Below are 13,949 nucleotides of genomic sequence, written 5' to 3'. Positions count from 1 at the left end.
CTCCCTAGAGCGAGGGGTTCAAATGGGGTGGAGTTTGTTAGGTGTGTTCAGGAAGGTTTCTTGACACAATATGTAGATAAGCCTATAAGAGGAGAGGCTGTACTTGATTTGATATTGGGAAATGAACCTGGTCAGGTGTCAGATCTCTCAGTGGGAGAGCATTTTGGAGATAGTGATCACAATTCCATCTCCTTTACAATAGCATTGGAGACAGATAGGAACAGACAAGTTGGAAAAGTGTTTAATTGGATAAGGGAAATTATGAGGCTATCAGACAGGAAATTGGAAGCTTAAATTGGGAACAGAGGTTCTCAGGGAAAAGTACGGAAGAAATGTGGCAAATATTCAGGGGATATTTGTGTGGAGTTCTGCATAGGTATGTTTAAATGAGAAAGGGAAGTTATGGTAGGGTACAGGAACAATGGTGTACAAAGGCTGTAATAAATCAAGACAAGAAGAAAAGAAAAGCTTACAAAGGCTCAGAGAGCTAGGTAATGTTACTTAGATTATAAGGCTACTAGGAAGGAGCTTAAGAAGGAAATTAGGAGAGCCAGAAGGGGCCATGAGAAGGCCTTGGCAGGAAGGATTAATGAAAACCCCAAGGCATTCTACAAGTACGTGAAGAGCAAGAGGATAAGATGTGAAATAATAGGACCTATCAAGTGTGACAGTGGGAAAGTGTGTATGGAACTGGAGGAAATAGCAGAAGTACTTAATGAATACTTTACTTCAGTATTCACTATGGAAAAGGATCTTGGTGATTGTAGTGATGACTTGCAGCAGACTGAAAAGATTGAGCATGTAGATATTAAGAAAGAGTATGTGCTGGAGCTTTTGGAAAACCTCAAGTTGGATAAGTCACCGGGACTGATGAGATGTACCCCAGGCTACTGTGGGAGATGAGGGAGGAAATTGCTGAGCCTCTGGCAATGATCTTTACATCATCAAAGGGGACGGGAGAGGTCCCCAAGGATTGAAGGGTTGCGGATGTTGTTCCTTTATTCAAGAAAGGGAGTAGAGATAGCCCAGGAAATTATAGACCAGTGAGACTTACTTCAGTGGTTGGTAAGTTGATGGAAAAGATCCTGAAAGGCAGGATTTATGAACATTTGGAGAGGTATAATATGATTAGGAGGGAGTAGTCAGCATGGCTTTGTCAAGGGCAGGTTGTGCCTTACGAGCCTGATTGAATTTTTTGAGGACGTGACTGAACACATTGATGAAGGAAGAGCAGTAGATGTAGTGTATATGGATTTCAGCAAGGTACTTGAAAAGGTACCCCATCGAAGGCTTATTGAGATAGTAAGGAGGCACGGGACAATGTCCAAGGGGACATTATTTTGTGGATCCAGAACTGGCTTGCCCACAAAAGGCAAAGAGTGGTTGTAGTTGGGTTATATTCTGCATGGAGGTCAGTTATCAGTGGGTTGCCTCAGGGATCCATTCTGGGAACCTTACTCTTCGTAATTGTTTATAAATGACCTGGATGAGGAAGTGGAGGGATGGGTTAGTAAGTTTGCTGATGACACAAAGGTTGGAGGTGTTTTGGATAGTGTGGAGGGCTGTCAGAGGTTACAGCGGGACAATGATAGGATGCAAAACTGGGCTGAGAAGTGGCAGATGGAGTTCAACACAGTTAAGTGTGAAGTGGTTCATTTTGGTAGGTCAAATATGATGACAGAATATTAATGGTAAAATGTTTGGCAGTGTGGAGGATCAGAGGGATCTTGGGGTCCGAGTCCATTGGACATTAAAAGCAACCTCGTAGGTTGACTCTGTGGTTAAGAGGCATACAGAGTATTGGCCTTCATCAATCGTGGATCTGAATTTAGGAGCCGAGAGGTAATGTTGCAGCTATATAGTACCTGGTCACCTCACTACAAGAAGGATGTGGAAACCATAGAAAGGGTGCAGAGGAGATTTAGAAGGATGTTGCCTGGATTGGGGAGTGTGCCTTATGAAAACAGGTTGAGTGAACTCGGCCTTTTCTCCTTGGAGCGAGGAAGGATGAGAGCTGACCTGATAGAGGTGTATAAGATGATGAGAGGCATTGATCATGTGGATAGTCAGAGGCTTTTTCCCAGGGCTGAAATGGTTGCCACAAGAGGGCACAGGTTTAAGGTGCTGGGGAGTAGGTACAGAGGAGATGTCAGGGGTATGTTTTTTTACTCAGAGAGTGGTGAGTGCGAGGAATGGGCTGCCGGCAACAGTGGTGGAGGCGAATACGATAGGGTCTTGTAAGAGACTTTTGGATAGGTACATGGAGCTTTGAAAAATAGAGGGTTATGGTAAGCCTAGTAATTTCTAAGTTAGGGACATGTTCGGCACAGCTTTGTGGGCCAAAGGGCCTGTATTGTGTTGTAGGTTTTCTATGTTTCTAACACAGTGAGTCTATCTACATTTTGATTTCAACTTGTGTGCCCAATTAGCTTCCTTGAGTACTGATGGAAATGGCAAAGAGCAATATTTGGATGTCACAAAATAAATTAAGAAGTCTGGCTCTTGCATTGGAATGATTCAATACATCTACCTACCCTTAGTTCCACGTACAAATAGCGAATCTAATTTAAAACATTCTGTCAGCTTTCCTTTCACCAATAGTCTGCTTTCCTGTTTTGTGTAGGATGTAATGTACATGTTGTGATGGCCACTAATTAAACCCTAAGGCTTAGATCTACCTAAAACCACAAGATATACAGAACAGCCCTCATAAATTGTGTCCGTCTTTTTGTCATTTGTCAGCATCCAGATATGTTTTAAGGAAATGACAATCAGTTTTTCCTGAGATAATGGAATTCTTGAATTTCTGTCTGTTTCTGTTGAGGAATTATTTTTGTTAGATTTCTACAATATAGAATATATGACACATATGAATCAAAATCATGCCATACTCTCTTGCAGTGAAGGCAGACCTCCAACATGATTTATGTCATTAGTTCAAAACAATGATATACGGATTGTAGCTATTTAAAACTTAATTTGAGAGATACAATCCTACAGTATGTAAACAGGCCCTTAAACCCAACATGTCCATGTTGACTGTGTTGCTCATCAAACTAGTCCCATCTGTCCATGTTTGGCCCATAGCCATCTAAAACTCTCCTATCTATGTACTTATATAACTGTGTATACATGTTGCTAAGTGCCAGTATTTCCAGCAGTGCATCACACATAAGTTCCACCCTTTGCAGGAAAAAGGTACCCCTGATTTCCTTTTAAATCTCATGCTTCTGATTTCTAAACCTATGCTCTCTTGTTCCTGTAACAGAAATCCTTTGACTAAAACATGATTTCATTCTAAGGAAATACAAGTCTCAAAATGGTTGGTTCTCCAGAATAAGGAAAACAATTCTAACCCAAAATTGTTGCAGGCTAATTAGCCTCGCACTGGACCAGTTACCTTTCCCAAAGGCAAATCATGCAACTGCAAAATACAAATCACACATAACAAGACAGCTCTGTTTCTTTAAGGCCACTGAATTTATTTCATATCAATATGCTACTAAAACTCTCATGCTCTGTTTGTCTGTTTGTGACCTCCAAGTAGCCCAAACGGTGCATCACAGTTCACTAAATCAACTTAAAATGCGCTAACTTACAGAATGTGCAAAGTTCAGGGTTATATATTCATATAAAATTGCTCACTCGTCAAACAACAGGCCCCACTTTCCACAACCCAAGCCAATTCCAGCTTTCATGGAAACCGCGATGCGACACCACGACGCATGCGCACGGCCAGCCTCAGCAGTGCCTCACGATGCTCACAGCAATGACACCAAGCAGAGCAAAAGGGCAGGGCAGCTCTATTTCGAGTGCTCACATTCTGCTAATCACCATCGGCATGTGCAGGATTGGGACAGATCAAACTGCCACCTATCAATAAGAGATATTTAAATCTTATCGTAATTACGTACTTTGAAACACCCATCAAACCCTTTGCTGCAGTCAAAGGACAGCGGTGGCTATATCACGTCCATTTAGGAGAGTGCCAACCACATCATCAAGAATAATCAGTATCCTGGAGGCTTTTGTATTACTGGTTCGTATCTTCCATCCAGCATTAAAGCAAAAAAAATATGCTCAGCCTAATTATGCCATGTGGAAAGAGAAGGGGACATTATGGTCAAGCGATGACGCCAAACATCGTTGGGAAGTGGCAAGGAGAGGGAGAGAACAAGAATCGGATGAGGCCAGGGACGCACGACTCCAGGATCAGAGACAAAGAACAAACAGCAGAAGAGATGAAGAGATGGGGGGTGAAAGGGCTGCACATCTCCAGAATGACAAAAACAGGCACAGAAGGAGGAGTGAGGAAGAGGCAAAGGAGCTGAGAAATGCATGTCTCCAAGATCAGAGACAAAGAATGAAGAGATGAAGAGATGGCAAGTGAAAGGACTGCATGTCTCCAGAATGACAACGAGAGGCACCAGGGTGGCAGATCAACCAGAAATGTTGCCATCAAAAATGTCCTTCGTTAAATGAGGAGAAGCTATATTTGCCTTGCTATGCGTCTTTCTTCTTTAATAAACTGAGTTTTTCTTTTTTAATTTCCAAAGTACATCACACCAGACTGCACTACCTTTCTCTCAAAGGGTGCTCCAATGGGTCACCTGGTTGTCTAGCTTCTCCTAATGATGAACTCTGGAAAGAGAGTCAAATGAAACATAGCAAATAACAAGCAACATCATCAATTCACTTGAATATCACACAAAGGTCTAGCAGCATTTGCAAAAGGAAATGGCCAATATTTCAGGATGACATCCTTAACGTCAACTGTCCACTTCCCTCCATTGATGTTGCCTGACTTACTGAGTTCCTCCAACAGTTTGTTTTTGCTCCTGATACTAGCATCTATAATCACTTGTCTCTCACAGGTAGCCAAATTGCCAATTATAAATCATGCGGTTTTGCAAATTGTTAAGAACTTCAGTTTTTGCAAACTAGATTTCCCTAAATTCCACTGGATAAATGCATCACTTGGCCATAGAAAGAAAAAATAAATTAGATGCCCAACCTGTACCAAGGTAGTTGCATTATTAACATTCGAACAGTTGTGACACTTTGACAGTTGGCAACAGCACTGTAAATTAGAAATACAATGAGAAAAGTAAAATAGAACATTGGGGAAAGAGAGAATGAAAAATAGTGATATCACTCAGATCAATAATCAGCTTTCAGAAGAAAGTTTTGTTCTTTGAGTGAAAATTGCTATTGTTTTAATGCAAAGAGTAATGACAACAGGACATGACAATTAAAGGCTTCAGAAAACACTGGTATGATTTATTCCTGAGATATTTATCCTTTTCACTGCTTAGAGCTGTGCTACTGCCAAGATCACAACATGCGAAATCTTCACTGCCTCCTTATACTAACATGTTCTTGAGCAGAAGCACTTGACAGAAAATTGCTAGAACTTAGTTCCAGAAAATAAAACCTAGAAATATAACCATATACAAGCAGTCCTCAGTAACACACAGGTTCCATTCCTGAGAACTATCCATAACCTGATTTCTCCGTAATTCAGAAAGGTCTATTTTCTATGGCAACTATAAGTTCTACAGGGTATGTCCAGTGAAACAATATGGGTTAGAATCCCTCTACATACTCTTGCTGTAATTGTTTCATTTCACAGAATAATGACCTTAACACTACCTATTAACATCCAGGCATTAATGAATATCACAAAATATTTTACTACTACTACAAGCTTGAAGAAAATGTTTTAAACATGTATGGATGGATTAGCATGGTCACATTTCCAAATGTCAAGCCGTTTGTTACTCAGGGAGCCCTTATATTCACTGCCAATAGATGCTCCTCCAATTTCACTGGCATAAATATTAGAATATTTGCATAATTGGTATAAATATTGGTAATGTTATGTACCCGTGACATGTGACAGTGGTGTACTTGTCACATGACTGGTGTTGAAGCTATACTGGACTTGAGGTAATGGTCTTGTGATGGTGGAGTGACGTCATTTTACTGTCAGTAGAGGTCATGTGACAGGTTTTTTTTAACAGGGTATAAAAGGAGGGGCAGTTTGTGGCTGGATTTGCCATGTTGACTTCATGCCACTGCGTGATTTGATATCATGACGCAGTGTGGTTGAAAGATGGGAGTTTTATTTAATGCCTAAAGTTTAAATGGTCATTGCCAGCAGTTTCTTTACAATACTGCTAGTTGAGAATCAGTGGAGAGTGAAGATCGGAGTTCAGGAGTTAAAAGATCGAGGGAAGTCGATTTCGACGGTGAAACAGGTTCGACCTTGTTTGATCCTTATTCGGAAGGAATTCGTTGACTGTGCTCATGTTAATCCCTGTGAAACAGCAGAAAGGATTGAGTACAGTGTTGTAAAGGAAAGGTCAGTGCCTTTAAGCCGTTTCATTTTCCATCTTTGTAAATTCTTCGTGGAAAAATAGTTCAACTGGGAATCGCAACAACATGACATGAAAGAGAATTTAAATCGTCTTAAAAAGTCTCTCCCTTAAATGGACTGTAAGTATTTTGAACTTTTGCAATACTAATTTTAAGAACTGTTTTTGCAACATCGCTTTAAGAACTGTTTAAGCTTCATTGCTTTAAGAACTGTTTAAGCTGCCGCACAGCAGCTGATTTCCGATTACGTGAGTGGTTTGTTTACTTTTGGGGGTTTGTTTTTCAGTGTTTAATAAACATGCTATTTGTTATAAAAACTCCTGCTTCACTCATATATTTATTGTTGCTGAATCCGTAACATAAATATGGGGGCTCGTCCGGGATGAATCATTTGAGTCTAAATACTTGTTAAATTTTGAATCGGTGTTTTGGAAAAGGGGAATACTCCATTCTTCTGTTTGATTGGCTTGTGAGTGGTATTTGGTAACAATGAATATTGATGAGTTTCTGGCTTCGCCAGACGCGGAGTTGTTAGCAAAGGCAAAAAAAAAATTGAGGTGTCTGAGATAGCTAGTAGATTGCAACTTAAAGGTATTTTGAAGTCTACATCAAAGGCTCTAATACAGAGAAAAATCGCGTCACACTATGTGGATTCGGGTGATTTTGATGAATCGATTTTAGAGTTGTTTCCAATAAGTAATATAGAGATGCAGTTGCAAATCGAACAAATGAAGTTGGAACAAAGTAAAGCAAAATTGAAGTGTTGTAGGTTAGAAGCTAATAAGAAAAAAAGGGAATTTGAATATGCAATGATGGAATTAAGGTCTGGGAATCAGTCTTCTGGTTCTAGAAAACCGTTTGTTGCTAGACAAGAAATTAAATTGGTTCCACAATTTAGTAAAACAGAAGTGGAAAGATATTTCCAACATTTTGAAACAATTGCTCTGATTTCAGAGTGGCCAAAAGATAAATGGTCAGTGTTGTTACAGAGTGTAATTAAAGGCAAAGCACAACAAGTTTATACAGCTTTAACTGCTGCACACGCACTAGATTATGATATTGTTAAAAAACATATTTTGAAAGCATATGAATTGGTCCCAGAAGCGTATAGAGAAAGATTCAGAAGTTTGAAGAAGTCTGTGGAAAAAACTTATGTGGAATTTGTCTATGACAAAGCTGTGTGTTTTGAGAGATGGGTTTCTTCAAAAAATGTAAATGGGGACTATGATACATTGAAAGAGCTGATTTTAATGGAGGAATTTAAAAGAAGCATCCCTGTTGAAGTATGGACCTACTTAAATGAGAGGGATACTGATACATTGCAGGACTCTTCTAGATTAGCTGATGAGTATGTTTTAATCCATAAGAATAAATTTCCTCAGGGCAGAATTTTTAAGAGGAAAAATAACACAGAGACTCAAAGTAAATCAGAAATTAAATCAGAAGTTTAAAGGAAAGGAGGAAGGAAAATCTGTGAAGGAAAGACAGTTTGGTCCTATTTGTAACTATTGTAAGAAACCTGGCCATGTAATAGCTAACTGTTTCAGATTGCAAAAGAAAGAGAAGGAAGCAGTTCCAGATGCTTGTGTGCAACATACTGAAGCACCTGTAAAGTTACAGGGTTTGATAAACACAAATGAGGTTTTGTTAGAGTCTGACCAAGTTAGAAAGGGATATGATCATTTTATAACTGAAGAGTTTGTATCCTTGAAAGAAGGATCTACTCTAGTGCCAATAAAAATCCTTAGGGATACTGAAGCTTCTCAATCACTGATGATAGACAGTGTATTGAAGTTTAATGAAGAGTCTGATACTGGTGAGGTAAATTATATAAGAGGTGTTGGGAGTGATTTTATGCCTGTACATTTGCATAAAGTAAATTGAAAGTCAGGATTAGTTACAGGATTTGTTAAAGAAGGATTACAGCCTAGCTTACCTATGAAGGATATTTCTTTATTGTTAGGTAATGACTTGGCAGGTGGACAAGTTTTTCCTGAAGTGCATTTGACAATGAAGTCAGAGGAACCAGAGATGAATTCTAACACAGATTCTTCCTCTGTTGTGACTAGAGCTATGGCTAAAAAGATTGATGTGCAGAATGAGGTTGTTACTCTTGACTGTTCAACTCAGGATTCGAGTTCTGAGGATGTGTCAGAGACATTCTTACCTTCGTTGTTTGAACAAAATTCTTGGAGTAAGTCTGACTATGAAGATTTATCTCTGTCTCAGAAGGAGATGATAGCAGAGCAGAATAGAGACCCTGAGATTATAAAATTAAGAGAACAAGCTCTACTAGATAGTGAAATTGAGAAGGTGCCAGTAGGAATTACTTGGAAAAAGGAGTGCTGATCACCTACAATTCCTGTAAGTGAGGAATGGAATATTCTTTACCAAGTAGTTGTCCCTAAGGTTTATCGAAATGAGATTTTGACTTTAGCTCATAGTGTGCCTTTAGGTGGACATCAAGGGGTAAGGAAAACTGTGGACAAGATTTTAAAACATTTTTACTGGCCTGGTCTAAGAAAAGATGTGGCGATGTTTTGTAAAACATGCTATACTTGTCAAATTGTGGGTAAACCGAATCAAGTTACACCAGTGGCTCCATTACAACCTATTCCAGCATTTGGTGAACCGTTTTCTAAAGTTATTATAGATTGTGTTGGTCCATTACCAAAGACAAAAACTGGTTATCAGTACTTGTTGACTATTATGTGTACTTCATCTATGTTTCCAGAGGAAGTACCACTTAGGAATATAACAGCTAAAACTGTGACAAAGGCCTTTATAAAATTCTTTACTTATTTTGGATTACCTAAGGAGATACAAACTGATCAAGGCAGTAATTTTATGTCTGGATTGTTTCAACAGGTAGTTTATAAATTGGGAGCTAAGCAAATCACTTTGTTGGCATACCATCCAGAATCTCAAGGAGCCTTGCAGAGGATTCATTCTACCCTCAAGAATATGATTAGGACATATTGTGTGGAAAATGAAAGTGATTGGGATGAGGGTATAAACTTACTTTTATTTGCAGTAAGGGAATCCGTACAAGAATCTTTAGGTTTCAGTCCATTTGAACTTGTATTTGGGCATAGAGTTAGAGGACCTTTAGCTTTATTAGAAGAACAGTGGATTAGTAAGGAAATGCACACTAATTTGTTGGACTATGTTTTGAAATTTAAAGACAGGTTACATAAAGCTTGTAGCTTAGCCAAGGAAAATTTAAAATTGGCTCAGGAGAAAATGAAAATTTGGTATGATAAAGAAGCTAGGATGAGGATGTTTAAGCCTGGAGATAAGGTGTTGGTTCTTTTCCCAGTACAAAGGAATCCTTTACAAGCTAGATTTCATGGTCCTTATGAAATTGTGTCTAAAACCAATGATGTGGATTACATGATAAAAACTCCAGATCGTAGAAGGCCAACACAACTTTGCCATATAAATATGATAAAACCATATTTTGAGAAACAATCTGATATCGTGACTGTTGTGGTCAGTGAGAATGAGTTTGATTTAACTAGGAACATGGTAGATGATTCATCTGAATTTCATTCTAAATCCAACATTGTTTCTGTTAGGTTACCAAATTCAACCATTCTGGAAAATATTGATGAGAAACTAGCACATTTACAGCCAGAGCAGAAACAGCAGATGAAGGAATTAATTTTTAAATATAAGGATTTGTTTCCAGACGTTCCGAGAAGGACTATTATAGCTTCACATGATGTAGATGTTGGAGATGCCAAACCTATTAAACAACACCCATATGGGATGAACATAGAAAAATGTGAATTTGCTGAGAAAGAAATTGAATATATGTTAGAGAATAATATCATTAGACATTCTAACTCGAATTGGAGTTCGCCATGTATTATGGTGCCAAAACCAGATGGTAGTATTAGGTTTTGTACAGACTATAGGAAGGTGAATACTGTAACGAAAACAGATGCATATCCAATTCCTAGAGTAAATGATTGTGTCGATAAAGTTGGAAAAGCAAAGTTCCTTACAAAGATTGATTTATTGAAAGGGTATTGGTGTGTTCCATTAACGGACAGAGGTAGAGAGATTTTTGCATTTGTAACTCCATCTGGGCTATATGAATATAATGTTCTTCCATTTGGGATGAAGAATGCCCCAGGTACTTTCCAGAGGATGATTAACTCTGTGATTCAGGGATTGAAAGATACTGATGCTTATATTGATGATTTAGTGACAGGAAATGATACTTGGGAAGCACACATTATTGTGGTGGAGAAATTGTTTGAAAGGCTTTCAAAAGCTAACTTAACTATTAATTTAGCTAAGAGTGAATTTGGACATGCCACTGTGACTTCCCTTGGTTATGTTGTGGGTCAAGGTAAGGTAGCTCCTGTTCAGGCAAAAGTTCGGCAATTTTAGAGATTCCCACTCCAATGTGGAAAAAAACTCTCAGAAGATTCTTGGGAATGGTAGGATATTATTGAAAATTTTGTAAGAATTTTGCTAATGTTGCCCTTCCATTAACTAATCTTTTGCAGAAGAATGTGGTTTGTGTGGACAGTGCCTTGTCAAGAAGCATTTGAAAAATTGAAAACAATGATATGTCAACAACCTGTGTTTAAGGCACCTGACTTTGAAAAACCTTTTTCATTAGCTGTAGATGTTAGTGATGAGGCTGCAGGAGCAGTATTAATGCAAAGGAATGAGGGTGATGAGGTTGATCATCCAGTAGCTTGCTTTTCTAAGAAATTTAATAAGCATCAAAGAAACTATTCGACAATAGAGAAAGAATTGTTATCTCTTGTTTTAGCTTTGGAATATTTTGAGGTATATGTTGGTACAACTCAAAAACCACTTATTGTTTACACTGATCATAATCCGTTAGTGTTTCTGAGTAAGATGAAAAACAAAAACAGAAGGTTATTAAATTGGAGTTTGATGTTACAAGAGTACAATATTGTGATAACTCATATTAAAGGTAAAGATAATGTGGTTGCTAATTGTCTATCTCGATGTTGAATGTACAATGTAATTTTTTTTATGGAGTGGTTTTTTTACAATTGTAACACTCCTACTGTATTATGAGTTGTAAGATGTTATATGATGATACTGTATTGTATATTGTGTATGCTATAAAATTTATACATTTGTTTTTCTTATAAATAATTGTTAAAATTTTTGTAAATTTTTTTTGGAGGGAGATGTTACGTACTCGTGACATGTGACAGTGGTGTACTTGTCACGTGACTGGTGTTGAAGCTATACTGGACTTGAGGTAATGGTCTTGTGATGGTGGAGTGACATCATTTTCCCACCAGTAGAGGTCATGTGACAGGTTTTTTTTACAGGGTATAAAAGGAGGGCCCCTCCCTGTGAGGAGGGGCAGTTCGTGGCTGGATTTGCCATGTTGACTTCATGCCACTGGGTGATTTAATATCATGACGCAGTGTGGTTGAAAGATGGAGTTTTATTTAATGCCTAATGTTTAAAAGGTCATTGCCAGCAATTTCTTAATAATACTGCTAGTTGAGAATCAGTGGAGAGTGAAGATCGGAGTTCTGGAGTTAAAAGATCGAGGAGAATCGATTTCGACGGTGAAACAGGTTCGACCTTGTTTGATCCTTATTCGGAAGGAATTAGTTGACTGTGCTCATGTTAATCCCTGTGAAATAGCAGAAAGGATTGAGTACAGTGTTGTAAAGGCCTTTAAGCCATTTCATTTTCCATCTTCGTAAATTCTTCGTGGAAAAATAGTTCAACTGGGAATCGCAACAACACAACGTGAAAGAGAACTTAAATCGTCATAAAAAGTCTCTCCCTTAAATGGACTGTAAGCATTTTGAACTTTTGCAATACTACTTTGAAGAACTGTTTTTGCAACATCGCTTGAAGAACTGTTTTAAGCTTCATTGCTTTAAGAACTGTTTAAGCTGCCGCACAGCAGCTGATTTCCGGTTATGTGAGTGGTTTGTTTTTCTTGGGGGTTTGTTTTTCAGTGTTTAATAAACGTGTTATTTGTTATAAAAACCCCTGCCTCACTCATATATTTATTGTTGCTGAATCCGTAACAGTAAAATAAAGGGTTCAAGGAATAATTTAGTTTTAGCTATTACTATGTTTTATCAGTACTTACAGGCTTTGAGGGAGCATTTTACTTCATGGAAACTACTGTTGCTCTGTCCATGTTCCCATGGAGTACAATGATGTTTCTGCCACAAACATCTGATGCCCGGGCCAGCAGTTATGCAGAGCTCTTCACTGAAAGCCTCACAGTTTGGAGGCTTGTACACAAGAACATCATTCAAAAGCATACTGGAGAAGCCACCAAACACATACATTGACCTAGAAGAAAAAAAGTATTAGCTTCTTTTACTTCGGTTACAAATTTTAGTGATTTAATCCAACGTACACAAAGTTATGAAACAAGATGAAAATTTCTATCAGTAATCTTTCTTTTTCAATCTTTTTATTGAATTTTTCAAAATCAGATACGTAACGGAATTTCTATCAGTAATCTGATTCAAGTATATCCATATTTATTCTACTCCACCAGTTATACTTTGAATCAGAGAGAAAAAAAATCAACATCCAACAACAAACAAGGAATTACTGTAGAATCAACTGTTTCAATACTGATTGAATGTTCTAAAGGTTTGAAGTGGATACTTCCATGCCGCTTCAACCAGAGAACAAATACAATAATCAGATGGGAGCAGAAAACAGGATTAACCCTAATGAATAGGAACTGCTGAAGGGTCGGCCCAAAACATCGACTGAACTCTTTTCCATATATGCTCCTGGTCTGCTGAGTTCCTCCAGCATTTTGTGTGTGTTGCTTGGAGTTCCAGCATCTGCAGATTTTTTCGTTTATACAAAAATTTACTTTTTTTAAATTGAGTTCCCTCTTTGCAAATCAATGGTCCTTCACATTTCACTTTTATTAACAATTTATACAAGATTATAAAAAAATCATTAATGACCGCCTGAGGAAAAAGAGTTAAGCAGAAAGTGATAGACTTACCCATTGCTGACGACCGCTGAATGCCCAAACCTATTGAGATCACGATGCAAATTGGGCTTTGGAAGAACACTCCATTCATCGCAAGCTAGATAAACAGAGCAACAATTATATTGGTAGCTATTGTAATGCTTAAAAGGTGAATGGCAAATTAACTTGCAATTAGCAAAATACTTGTCAAATCATTACTTGCTTGCAATTTAAAATAGAAAGAAATGGACTGATTAAAATGTTAAAAAGGTGGAAGAGCAGATGGAACAAAAGATAACTTCATTTGTTAAAATGCAAAATACCCTTGCAGTGCAATGATACCTGAAGCAAAGAGTGGCGTCAGAGGTAAAGATTATCTATACCATAGAACAAACACAAAATGCTGGAGGGTCTTTGCCCGAAACATTGACTGTACTTTTTCTATGGATGATGCCTGATGCCTGCTGGATGGTTCCTCCAGCATTTTGTGTTCATAGATTGGATTTCCAGCATCCAGCAGATTTTCCCTTGTTTGCTATCTATACCATATCCTCTTTTGCTCTTTCACCTAATAAAGTGGCCACTGAGTGTATTTCTGCAT

General features: G+C 38.1%; 1 protein-coding gene across 1 annotated transcript in view; it reads right to left on the bottom strand.

Annotated features, from left to right (window-relative positions):
- atrnl1b (attractin-like 1b) overlaps nt 1–13,949 on the bottom strand; it is a 1,024,737-nt gene that overhangs the window by 783,743 nt on the left and 227,045 nt on the right. Inside the window, exons 11-12 of the mRNA XM_059947922.1 lie at nt 13,382–13,466; nt 12,494–12,702 (exon numbers count right to left, since the gene is read on the bottom strand). Of these exons, the coding sequence (XP_059803905.1) occupies nt 12,494–12,702; nt 13,382–13,466 (294 nt within the window). The remainder of the gene's footprint in view (nt 1–12,493; nt 12,703–13,381; nt 13,467–13,949) is intronic.

This window comes from Hypanus sabinus, chromosome 22 (assembly GCF_030144855.1).
Source record: "Hypanus sabinus isolate sHypSab1 chromosome 22, sHypSab1.hap1, whole genome shotgun sequence".
In the NCBI taxonomy this organism is placed as follows: Eukaryota; Metazoa; Chordata; class Chondrichthyes; order Myliobatiformes; family Dasyatidae; genus Hypanus; species Hypanus sabinus.
The sequence above is the reverse complement of the archived record's forward strand: the minus strand, read 5'-3'. Positions and strand labels throughout refer to the sequence as shown.